The 12,550-nt window shown below is 40.6% G+C and overlaps 1 protein-coding gene across 1 annotated transcript; it reads left to right on the forward strand.

Moving 5' to 3' along the window:
• The first annotated feature begins 5,301 nt into the window (after positions 1–5,301).
• LOC123398754 (DNA (cytosine-5)-methyltransferase DRM2-like) lies at positions 5,302–11,732 on the forward strand. The gene is made up of 8 exons (XM_045093210.1): positions 5,302–5,514; positions 7,319–7,435; positions 7,543–7,651; positions 7,735–7,781; positions 7,880–8,032; positions 10,072–10,171; positions 10,262–10,353; positions 10,447–11,732. The coding sequence occupies exons 1-8, from the start codon at positions 5,509–5,511 to the stop codon at positions 11,623–11,625; spliced, it is 1,803 nt and encodes a 600-aa protein (XP_044949145.1). The 5' UTR covers positions 5,302–5,508; the 3' UTR covers positions 11,626–11,732.
• The last annotated feature ends 818 nt before the right edge of the window (positions 11,733–12,550 follow it).

A 12,550-nucleotide genomic window follows, 5' to 3' on the forward strand; every position in this document is an offset into this window, starting at 1 on the left:
TGTGGCTTTGCATATCATTAGCATCATGGATATTCACAGAATTCATACTAACAACATTGCAATCATGCTCAAGTATTTAATGCTAAATATTTTATTGAACTCTTCTTTTAATAATTTGGCACAATTTTCTGAACCATCATTTTCACGGTAGACATTATAAAGACAAAGCATTTGAGGCCACCTCAATTCCCTTTTTTGTATTTTTAATAAACCAAACTAGTGATGGACAAGAAACTAAAAGATCTAACTGCAAGATCTAAATATATACCTTCAAGCACTCACCTCCGTGGCAACAGCGCCAGAAAATAGCTTGATGTCTTCTACGCAACTTTATTCTTGTAGATGTTATTGGGCCTGCAAGTGCAGAGTTTTGTAAGATAGCAGCAAAATTTCCCTCAAGTGGATGGCCTAAGGTTTATCAATCCGTGGGATGTGTAGGATGGACAAGGTCTCTCTCAGACAACCATGCAATCAAATACAAGAAATCTCTTGTGTCCCCAAGACATCCAATACAAATGGCAAATTGTATAGGTGCACTAGTTTGGCGAAGAGATGGTGATACAAGTGTAGTATGTATAGTAGATATAGGTTTTTGTAATCTGAAAATATATAAAAAAACAAGGTAACAAGTAACAAAAGTGAGCATAAACGGTATTGCAATGCTTAGAAATAAGGCACATGCTTCATACTTTCACTAGTGCAAAATCTCAACAATGCTAACATAATAAAATCATATGATCATCCCTCACCGTGCGACAAAGAATCACTCCAAAATTCATATCTAGTAGAGAACATAAGATGAAATCTTCTATTTCTAAATAGCTACAACTCACTAGCTATTTTTCCTAGACACGTAAGTTCGCCACATGAGCAACTCATGCATGTAATTCATAAATTACATTGTTTTTCGTTACTCCATGCATGCAAGGACTACATCATTAATTCATGCATGTTACTCTTAATTTAATTTTTGCATTAGATTTTGTATTGACAATATATGTGTTGGTCGCTTGTACCATACATATGTAGTTCACATTCACATTTTTGTTAAAAATGGCATTCTTTTTACTGCATTTATTCTCCCTTTATACTCTTTGTACTTAATTTCCATTTTAAGCTTACATCCACTTCCCATAAGTTATAGATGTTTTTTAGCAACTTTCATGATTTTTTTAGCAAGTTTCTCGTAGCAACGCGCGGGGGCATCATCTAGTTGTTGTAGGTAGTAGAACCACCTCAAAGCTATTATTTCCTATCAATCTATTGGGTTATTCCTATAAGTGTTATAATCAGCCCTAGAGTTCGTACTAGAATAACACGTATGATACACATCAATCAATCCTAATGTCATCTCAAGTATTTGTCGCTTAATTATTCGACATGCATCAAACAATTTTAGATTCATCATATTCAATCCAACACAAAGAACTTTAAAGAGTACCCCAAAATTTATATCGGAGAAAGTTGGACAAGAACGTGTATCAACCCCTATGCATAGATTGCCCCATTGTCACCGCGGGAATCCGCAAGTTGAGTACCAAAACATATATCAAGTGAATCAATAGAACACCCCATTGTCACCACAGGTATCCACATGAAAAACATACATCAAGTGATCTCGAACCCAATATTCAATCCGACATAACAAAATCTCAAAGGGAAAGATTCAATTCATCACATCAAGATATCAAGGGACAAACACCATATGATCCAACTATATTAACAAAGCCCATGATACATCAGCACTGTGACATCTCAAGAACACAAGAGAGAGAGATCAAACACATAGATACTAGTACATACCCTCAGCCTCGAGGGTGAACTACCCCCTCCTCGTCATGGACACCGACACGATGATCAAGATGGCCTCCGGTGATGATTTCCCCCTCTGGCAGGGTGACAAAAGAGGGCTCCGAATGAGTTTTCTTTAGTACAAAGGCTTGCGGCGGCGGAGCAGAAGTTCTAGGTTTATTTCTGAGGTTTTCTGCATATATATGATTTTCCGACGTTGGAATCACGCTAAACGGAGCCATGAGGGGCCCACAAGCTATCAAGGCGCGTCCTGTTGGCTTGTGGCCAGCAGGTGCCCTCCGGTGGTGGTTCTTCATTCCGGTATTTCTCGTATTGTCCACAAAAAATTATCAAAAAGTTTTGGGCGATTCCGGTAACTTTTATTTTTTGCACAAAAACACCACCACGACAATTCTGTTGAAAACAATGTCAGTTCCAGTTAGTTCTAATTAAATCATATAAAATGCAACAAACCATAAAAATATATTGTAAACGTAGGTAAATATGGCATGAATATCGTACGACGATGAGCCGACGTCGTCGTCCTCGTTGGTCCACGCCAACATAAGCTTGGAGAAGGTGCATGCGCACTTCAATACTATAATGGCAGAAGAGCTGTAGGCGCTGCCGATGTCGGCGTTTCGGCAGACATATGAGGACCAAAGCTACAATCTCCGACTCCTTGAGGAGCACCGGCTCACGGAGGGGCAAATCGCCGGCGACAAGATAAACGACGATGTTGTCACGACCATGGTTGCGGAGGATTCATACTTCTCACATGAGCAGCGGACGCTGTACCAGTCCATGTGCACCGTCCGTGAGATCAATTGTGAGCGATGGCGTGTGTGTCTTGCGGCAAGAAAGGGACGCCCTATTCGCGGTGCTCGATGCGGTGCAAGCGGGCATAGACGGTGCCAGTGCAGTCGCGCTACGCTGCCACGACAACAAGGCCGTCCCATCCACGTAAGGCGTTGTCGATTTTGTTTAGTTGAAATATGTTAAAAATATAATATATTTGATTCGGTTTAAACGGAAATCGTCTGATTTGTAGGAAATTCGTCCATTTTATTTAAATTTGCATTGAAATGTATGGCAACATGTTGGATGACAATTGTCGCATTAGTGTCCATGAACTCGTCCGAATTAGTCTTTGAGAAATAGAATCCTTTTCGGAGGTTGGATTTTTTAACGTTGTATAGACGCACATGCTGCTACATACTTATATATATTCATCCCTATGAACGCACATCTGCACATCTTACCCCTATGAGCATGTTCAAGTGACGAAGCCCACACATCAACTTAGAATTGATAAAGTCATCATAAACATCTTTGTAGTTAACGAAAACGTGTACTTTTATTGAACGCACATAAAAAACTGAAATAAAAAAAGGCAGCCCGGTACATGCAGCTCGTGCTTACGCAGTGTCCGAGAAAGGGTCCAACCACTTTGGATCTATTATTGATAAAAGTTATAAAGCAACAGCTTTACCACTGCTACAAGCCTCCCTTCACAAAAAAAAATAATAAAAAAAATTCAGAAAAATACAAACATGATTATCTTTAACTTTGATGAGCTGTCCTCCTAACCATTCAGATTTGTATGTTCTAGATTGAGTTAAATACATCAAGGGTGCCTTAACTTGTCATGTGTGGTCAGTTTGGTGTCTAAAGTTGTAAAATACACGAAAATGGTGCTTTAACTTGTTCGACCGTGCAAATACGGTGCCTCCTACCGTATTCGGATGTACGCCTTGCCCGTGTGACGTGCCAGCATGGCGGCGGCCCACGAGTCAGTGGCTGGAAGTGAACGAGTAATTTTTTATTTTTGTTGGGATGAAAATTTGAAGCTGGGACATCCTGCTTAATGCAATAACATGCTGGTCACCGAGCCAAACTAAGTTATACGTAGTAGTATTAGCTAGAAATGTATAAAGATCAATTCGGCGTATCGTTCTGCAATTCTTCAACACATTTGCTATAATTTTATAGAAAAAATCAAGATCATGTTTAATTTTCATGATATGTAAATTTTACCAAATAAATATACAGTAATTATCGGTAGGGCATTATTGTGTATTTTAAACATCTATTATATTTTTATTATTGTGTACTTTCAAGAGGTTAACGTGAACGTTTAAAAAAAATTATGTGGATTTAGACAGTTCAATGTATATTGAAAATTGTTGTGTAAATTTATGTATCTTCATGCAGGACCACAAGCACGGACAATTAGTGTGTATCTTCATTGTCTTACTATATTTTTAAAATACACATTTACAGAAAAATTGACAATGTAACTGTTTGATGTGCATTAGAAATTAGTGTGTAATAGTAGTAATTTTAGAAATGTATTAAAATATCTTAAATGTGGTTGTAGAAATGTAAGAACAATTTTACACAATAACATTTCCAATGCACGTTGAACATTTATAAAAATACATGTTGTCATTTTCTTGAACGCATGACAAACATCTTTCAAATATAATTTTATAATTTTATAATACCCGTGACACATGTTTCAAAAGCATTTTTTTCAAATGCACCAGCACATTCCCTAAATCTCCCTTGATACTAAAATGTTTAAGAAGTAAATTATCTCATTTAGACATCAAATGGTTAGCAGAGGTCCCTCGGTGAACAATATAACCACGAGGCACGACAGCACGTGATGCCTAAAATGAAGAAATAATGTTTACATTTTTTAAAGGGTGAGATAAATAAATTCATAGGAAAATTCCAACTAGATGCTCTAAATAAACATAAGATTTTGCTTGGTTTATCGGCTAGATTGCAAGGGTGGCACACGTGAGCTCCTAGGTTCAAAACATCAGATCACTTTTTTCTTTCTTATTTTTCTTTAATATCTTGCATGGTATCATTATTATAATTTTCATTATATCTATGATTTGCACATACAACCGTGCTTGGTGTAGTTGATATGCGGGACCCAAACCTGATAGGTTGGACCCATCAGTATGCATATGTATGTGATACAATTATGGGTAAATAAATAAAATGTGAGGGGCTGGATGTAAAAAATGCTCCCGGTCACTGACATGCGGGTCGCCATCATAGTGGCTCGCTATGCGGGCAAGGCATATGCCTGGATACTGTACGAGGCACCGTATTTGCACAGCCGGACAAGTTAGAGCACCACTTTCATGTATTTTTCAACTTTAGGCACTAAACTGACCGGACATGACAAGTTAAGGCACCCGTGATGTATTTAACTCTTCTAGATTTGTATGTTCGTAAAAGCTGGCATTGAAGATGCCTTTATTATCATAATCAATGCGAGATGCCTTTTCTCCCTTCTCTCTCCTTAATTTACACATTGAGATGTGCGCTGCACACATAAACTGTGTAACCAGTCCTGTGTGCAGCGACGCATCAAGAAAGAACCACGGCTAAGCGCGTGTCTTCCATTCCTCACCAAGAAAACCGATTAGTGAAACGTACGTGTGCATACTGCATAGCACGCCGCACCAGCAGCAGCACATTTGTGCAGCGCAGCTTCGTCTCGTCTGCCCCTCCTCTAAAGCAGAGAGGGGCAGAGGAGGTCGCGCCGCTGTCGTCTCCCACTCTCCGTCGGCATCACCGTTCCCCTCTCCCCCCTCCTCTGCCTCCGCTCTCCCCCAGTGCCCCCCCCCTCCCCCTCTTCACCGCAGAGAGAGAAAGAGAGGGCCAGAGGGGGCGCGTCATCTCAGATCAACAATGGCGGTAGGTTCTCCTCTCCTTCCTCTGTCTTGGCGTTCTCCGGGCCCTATGATTCAAGGGGTTTTCGATTGAGAAATGGAATGCTTAGCAATCTTTATGTGTGGAGGATTGCGTTTCATAGGATTTCTACCTAGGACCCCTTCCGCGGTACATTCAATTTCCATTGACTCGAGACACTCGGAAAAGGGATAGCCTTTCTCCTTTTCTACGGCGCAAATCGAATCAAACAACCCCCCCCCCCCCCCCCCCAGATGTCGGGAAGACCTCGTGATGTATCTCTCCGTTGACGATTTGGTTCGGACGCGGGTTTTTTCTGATTTCTTCGATCGAAAAATATGCCCCCCCCCCCTTCCCCAGTGTGTCTCAGACCCTAGAATTGGATCAGCCTCGGCCTGTGCTGATTTCAGAATATAGCAGTGACCGGATTTCATTTTCTCATCTTACTTGATGCATTAGCCAAAATGCTCTGCTGCAATACTTTGTCAAAATATTGATCTGTATAGGTGAACTCACAGCACCATTTTTTTTTCTTTTTTGGGGAGGAGGATAAACCCCGGTCTCTGTCATCGATTGCTCGCAACACAACCTGAATGCCTTCTTCATAGAACACTCTCATGTGTATCTTTTGTTTATAGCCCATGCAGTCTAATACTATATGTTTTTTCTGATCTTACTTGATGCATTAGCCAAAATACTCTGCTGCAATACTTTGTCAAAATATTGATCTGTATAGGTGAATTCACAGCACCAGTTCTTTTTCTTTTTTGGGGAGGAGGATAAACTCCAGTCTCTGTCATCAATTGTTTGCAGCACAAGCTTAATGCCTTCTTCGTAGGACACACTCATGTGTATCTTTTCTTTATGGTCCATTCAATCTAATATGTTTTTTGATCTTACTTGATGCATTCTGGGCCGTAGAGTTGAATGGGGCTGTGCTGATTTTGCCTTCGGGATTTCAATCATGCATGATCTTGTTTCATACTCCCTCTGTCCCAAAAGTCTCAACTTTGTACTAGCTCTAGTACAAAGTTATACTAAGCTTAAGACACTTATTTTGGGACGGAGGGAGTAGGTCGTTCATGATGACAGGTTGACACTCTTGTGATCGGAATTCAGGCGTATAGCATAAGGAACTCTACGGTTTTAGTTTGTGTTACAGTGGTCCACCCATATGGTCCAAAATTCTTACTTTCTCTGGCACTTGACCTCATGCTTTTGAACAGTTAATTTGGACCGCAAAGTATCTTTGTTTATCAATTTGATGCATGCACCGCCAAGCTGTACTACAGTAGTGTCCTTTTTGGTTAATCTTATTCCAGGTGACAAAATGGGCAAACCTGTTTAATCTGATCACCTTTTCAGATTTACCAATCTTATCAGTGTCGTCCCATAAGTGCCCTCTTATGCATAACGTGTTCTAGTTCCCAGAGAATTTTTCTTCCCAACCCTCTGAATCTTCACACTTAAGTTTGTTATATGCATCCCCACAACCGATGTTTCTAATTGTACTGATGTATACTCTTCTGGCATTAGCTTGATGTCTTGTTGTGACCGGAGGTTGAGGGGGGTTTGTTCAATAATAATAAAATTATATTTTATTCCTTTTGGTGTGTTCTAGTCTTCTAGACTCTAGAATTGAATTTGGTTACACTGATTTTGATAGAGATTTCAATTTTGATATCTTGTTGTTTTGGGCTTGTGGCACAATAAAGTTCCTCAATCGTATTATTTTTCTCTCTATAATTGCTTTGCTGGTAGTTTATTTAGTATTGATCGAGATGTGATTAACTCATGTGATATGTCACAGGACTGGACCAGCGATAAAGATGATAGTGATAAGTTTGAGTGGGAAAGTGATGGTGAGGCTGAACCCTCATCGGCTCCGGCCTTCGGGAACTTGGATGCTGCTGGTCCGTCCACGCTGGTATGTCGGATAGTGCTTGATAGAAAATTATATCTTTTAGAACAAGAGCTAGCTATGATTTTTTATTGTGATCATAGTGTGATATTCGTTCATGCAACTGTCTAAAGGACTCTAATGGGTGGGCCAATGAGGAAGCACCACCCACTTCGTTAGTCGAGGGATATGTGTTAATGGGTTTCCCAAAAGAGATGGTCTTGAAGGGAATTAAGGAGATTGGTAATACTGAAAGTAATCAATTTCAATTCATTTGTCTTTTTGTGCCTTTGACCTCCCTGTTTTAACAAGGGTTTTGCTTTCAGGGCACAGTGATGCAAATGCGTTGCTGGAACTACTTCTCACATATAAGGTATTTGTCCATACAATTCTGCTACTTAGTTTATCCTATGATGCTTTCGCAGCAAGGTGGCAAGAATTATATGTTACAATTGGTCATGTGAACTGCAGACACTAGGTGAGGACGCTGCAGTGGGTAATTGCTCCACTTCTGGCTGCTTCCCTCAGAGTGTTGAAGACGATGATGATTTTGATTTTGAAAACTGGGATGGAGACAATGATGCTGATGGGAGAGAGCCAAACCCTGATAGTTCTGGTGATGAGGTAGTTGATTCTCTATCATTAGTTTGGTAACTGAGAATTTTTTTCCATGCATACCTTGAGCAGCTCTCTTTTCATTTTCTCTTCTTAACGGTGTCATGCAAGAGTTTCATATGATCATATCCAAGAGAATATATTGCCCATACATGTGCTTTAACCATCAGAGATGCAAATTTACACAAAAAATATGCTCTTGGATATAGTCTTAAGGTATAGGTATAATCTAACTGAGCTCAGAAGGGTTTGGAAGTAGTAGAAGCTAAATGCTGAATACTAAAGAAAGAAGCAAGAATATGGATGGACCTAAATAAATCTACCTTGCAATCCCAGTGCAGTTAGTGATGTGACCTACTCAATCATGTCTCCATAGAATTGAAGTGGGGCTGGAAACTTAGCATGCAGGTAGGAAGATCAAGGTCTTAAAACTTAATGTCATAGTTTAAGATTCTTCTTTTGACTTTCAGTTACACAAAATCATATTAGCTGAAAGAACTTCAGGTACCAGACTAGCTGCATCAAACTTCCCCCAAGGCCAACCTCAGAAGGGCAACAGCTACCTGTTAGAGCTGAGAAAAAGGAGGGATTCAATCCATAGATCTTCTTCCAGAAACGTATATATATATATATACGTTTCTATCATAGCTTGCCACATAACTAGTTAAGGTTTTCGACGGTGTCAAAGTTTTTTTCCTCGATATATATAGTCACTAATGTAAAAAATCTCATAATGAAACTTTTTTTCCTCGAACACGCAGGAGCTGCGCATCATTGCATTAATAAGAAGAATAAAGTACATAGAGTACAAAGACTCACCACACACCCCACTAAAACAGCTATAAAACAGACCCGCCACAAGTAAGAAAAAATACATGGCCAACACTCAAGCATGACCAAACTAAGACTCTCCCATGGTCAGCCTGGCCAAGCCTTTTGCCCTGGCTATGGACCAAATCTGCGACTCATCTTTAACAGCCAGCACCCAGCAGCATCCTTTGGACCTTATGCGAACTCCAATTGAAGGCACAATCATCTCGATACTTCTAAATCATCTAAGCACAGAGAGTGATTAAGTACTTTAAACCAGACCTCATCGAACATGGCACCATATAGATGGTTCTGGACCCACCGACCAAAGAGAAGCTCAGATGATGATTGTGGGCCCAAGAAGGGAGACCTAGATGTATAAACAGGGGTGGCCAGGTCTCTCTTGCAAAGACACAAGAGTCAAGGACGAGATGTATTGTTTCCTCTTCCTGATCACATACCAGGCAGCATTCTGGATGTGGCAGACCCCTCCGAGAAAGCTGGTCAGCTATCCAGCATCTATTATGGGCAACCAACCATAGGCATTTCTTAGGGCCCATGACTTGCAAATCAACCTCCAAAGTTCCAGACCTGCTGAGACAATAAATAAAGCTTCATAAGCATTTTTTTTGCTGAGTACTGCCCATTCCCAGCAAATTTCCAAGCATGCTCATCTTGTATATCATTCTGGAGCTCCACACTGGACAAAAGGTCCCATATATCCAAATATTCGGACAGGACATCACCGGGAGAGTGCCCTGAATGTCTTGCACCCAACAATTCCCAGTCAGCGCATCTTGAACTGTACGGCTATTAGCCTCGCGCTTCGGGATGAGGGCAAAAAGGTGCAGAGCAAGATTAGCTATGGACTGCCTCTCCAACCATCTATCTGCCCAGAAAAGGGTGTTACGGCTATTTATGATGCACAATTTCATATTATATGTGTATAAATCATAGACCATGCCATATGGGAGCTCAGGTAATCCTGAACAGGTGGATTGCCTGAGCTTGCAAGAGCACTTTGAGGTGGGGAATTTCTAATCTTACTATGAGCTTTCCAAAGAAATATGTTATATATTTCCTGTTCATTGATTAGCTGTAGCCCTCCTTTTCTATGGCCTTGTAGATATTGTTGTGCACTTGTATTTCCCTATCATTGGTCACTTAGTTGGAATTGAAAAAGAAGTGAGATATATAAATTATTTTCTAATCTCTATTTTTGTTTTACCTCTGTGCAGGATTTCCTAAGAGAGATGTCAGAGAAGGACGACAAGATCAAGTCCTTAGTAGACATGGGCTTTCCTGAAGATGAAGCAAATATGGCTATTACCAGATGTGGTATGCCTCTTTTTTGAAGTTGTTGCCCGACTGTCATGCTTTCATGGAAAAGACACCTTATGCTGTATATTGACGTTTCAAATTTCCTAGGTGTGGATGCCGCTCTCACTGTATTAGTTGATTCAGTCTATGCATCACAGGCTGCAGGAGATTGTCACTATGGGAACTTATCTGGCTATGAGGTACCTTGTGGTTTGACTGTAAATTCGAATAAAAAATGGTTTCTCTCTTTTAATTTGATGCAAGGATATTGGAATTTGTGTATAATTTGGCAGGTTACTGGTAGCTGCTTTGATTCTTTGGGAGTAAGAAAGAAAGCAAGATTGATGGAAGATAGCAAGAAAAAGCGGAAGCAGTATGGAGGTGGAGCACAAGGAAATCGACGGCCCTTGGATGGTAACCATGAAGAACCGATGCCTCTCCCAAATCCAATGGTTGGATTTAGCCTGCCTAATGATAGGCTACGATCAGTGACCAGACGGCTTCCTCAACAAGCTATTGGGCCACCTTTCTTCTACTATGAAAATGTGGCACTAGCTCCAAAAGGTGTCTGGGCGACGATTTCAAGATTCCTGTATGACATTGAACCGGAGTTTGTGGATTCTAAGCACTTGTGTGCAGCTGCTAGAAAAAGAGGATATATCCATAATTTGCCAATTGAGAACAGATTTCCTGTCCTGCCTCTCCCTCCAAAGACTATATTTGAGGCCTTTCCTCATTATGAGAAGTGGTGGCCTTCTTGGGATCCGAGAAGGCAATTCAATTGTTTGCAGACAAGCATGTCAAGTGCGAAACTGACAGAAAGAATCCAATGTGCTCTTGCAAACTCAGGCAATCCACCACATAGAAGTGTTCAAAAGTATGTCATGGATGAGTGCAGAAAATGGAACCTTGTTTGGGTTGGAAAGAACAAAGTTGCCCACCTGGAGCCGCATGAGGTAGAATATCTGCTTGGTTTCCCAAGGGACCACACGAGGGGAGTTGGCAAAACAGAGAGGTTCAAATCTCTTGGCAATTCGTTCCAAGTAGATACCGTTGCTTATCACTTGTCAGTGCTGAAGGACATGTTTCCCAATGGTGTTAATGTGCTATCTTTATTCACTGGTATTGGAGGAGGAGAGGTAGCACTGCACAGGCTTGGGATCCACATGAGGACAGTAGTTTCTGTTGAGATAGGTGAAGTTAATAGGAGGATTTTGAGGGGTTGGTGGGATCAGACTCAAACTGGCACATTAATTGAGATTGCTGATGTGAAATCTCTTACTAACGATAGAATTGCAACATTTGTTAGAAGATTTGGCGGCTTTGACTTGGTGATTGGGGGCAGCCCATGTAACAATCTTGCTGGCAGCAACCGGCACCACCGTGATGGCTTGGAGGGCGAGCAATCTGCTTTATTCTACCACTACTTCAGAATCTTAGATGCTGTAAAGTCGGAAATGGCAGCGATGTAGCCTATTCGTTTTAGTGCATGTTTATCATTTCATGCTTGTCTCTAGGAACCACAACTTCATCTATGTTAAACATTGCGTTGATGTGAAGGATGTTTATTTCTGGGAAACATCGCATTATTCTTTAGCTATATGATTTCTTGTTGCTAACTAATTTTGAGTCTGCTCATCTTTATTTGAAAAAGGTCTATTTCTGTCCTTCAACTGTTTTCAGATTCTAATCTTGTACAGGCAGAAAGTAAGTTTAGTTTTCCTCCTCTCCCATTTTTACTTCGTAGAAACATCCCTTGTTCTTGTATGGAAGCTATGATACTCTGGAATCTGAGCCACTGGATTCGTGAATGGGTTTGCAAGGGGCAGTGGGGAATTTAGAGGCAGCGGAGGAAGTTTGTCGATGCTGCCATGTTGGGTGACTCGCTTCCCCATGGGCGAAAGCTAATCCTGGGGATCGTTGAAGGGAGTGTGTTGCCTGGATCAACCGCCACTGTTATGTCAGGTTTGTTCTGCTTGCTACGTATAATTTTATTTATATTAGTGATATTGATGTCAGTTGATACTTGATAGGTGTTCTATCCTCTGTGTATAGTTTGTTTTGATCCTAGTGGTTGTGGTTGGTTGATACTTGATAGGTGTTTTATCCTTCTAGGTTTGAATAATTGAGTGTTTATGATCCAAATGAGATGCAATGTGGAAGTATGCAGTATCTCTGACAATGATTTAGGTTCCTTTTCTTATTCACATTGCAGAGAAATGAGTTCCGTAATATGAATTACTATGGAAAATGATGTCTTCTAGGTTACTGATACTGATTCAGTGGCCAGATAAAGCATTAAACTAGATATTAGAAACATAGGCATCAGGGCGATGGGGCTTTTGGATGTCTAGTCATTTTTCTTATTCTAGTTGAAATACGCGTGTTTCAGGATGT

The sequence above is a fragment of the Hordeum vulgare genome, chromosome 5H (genome assembly GCF_904849725.1).
Source record: "Hordeum vulgare subsp. vulgare chromosome 5H, MorexV3_pseudomolecules_assembly, whole genome shotgun sequence".
In the NCBI taxonomy this organism is placed as follows: Eukaryota; Viridiplantae; Streptophyta; class Magnoliopsida; order Poales; family Poaceae; genus Hordeum; species Hordeum vulgare.

Bases quoted from the DNA above. Each gene is read 5' to 3' on its own strand.
- LOC123398754 (XM_045093210.1), top strand. The intron at 7,436-7,542 runs GTATGTCGGATA...AACTGTCTAAAG, and splicing joins CTGCTGGTCCGTCCACGCTG to GACTCTAATGGGTGGGCCAA. The intron at 7,782-7,879 runs GTATTTGTCCAT...TGTGAACTGCAG, and splicing joins AACTACTTCTCACATATAAG to ACACTAGGTGAGGACGCTGC.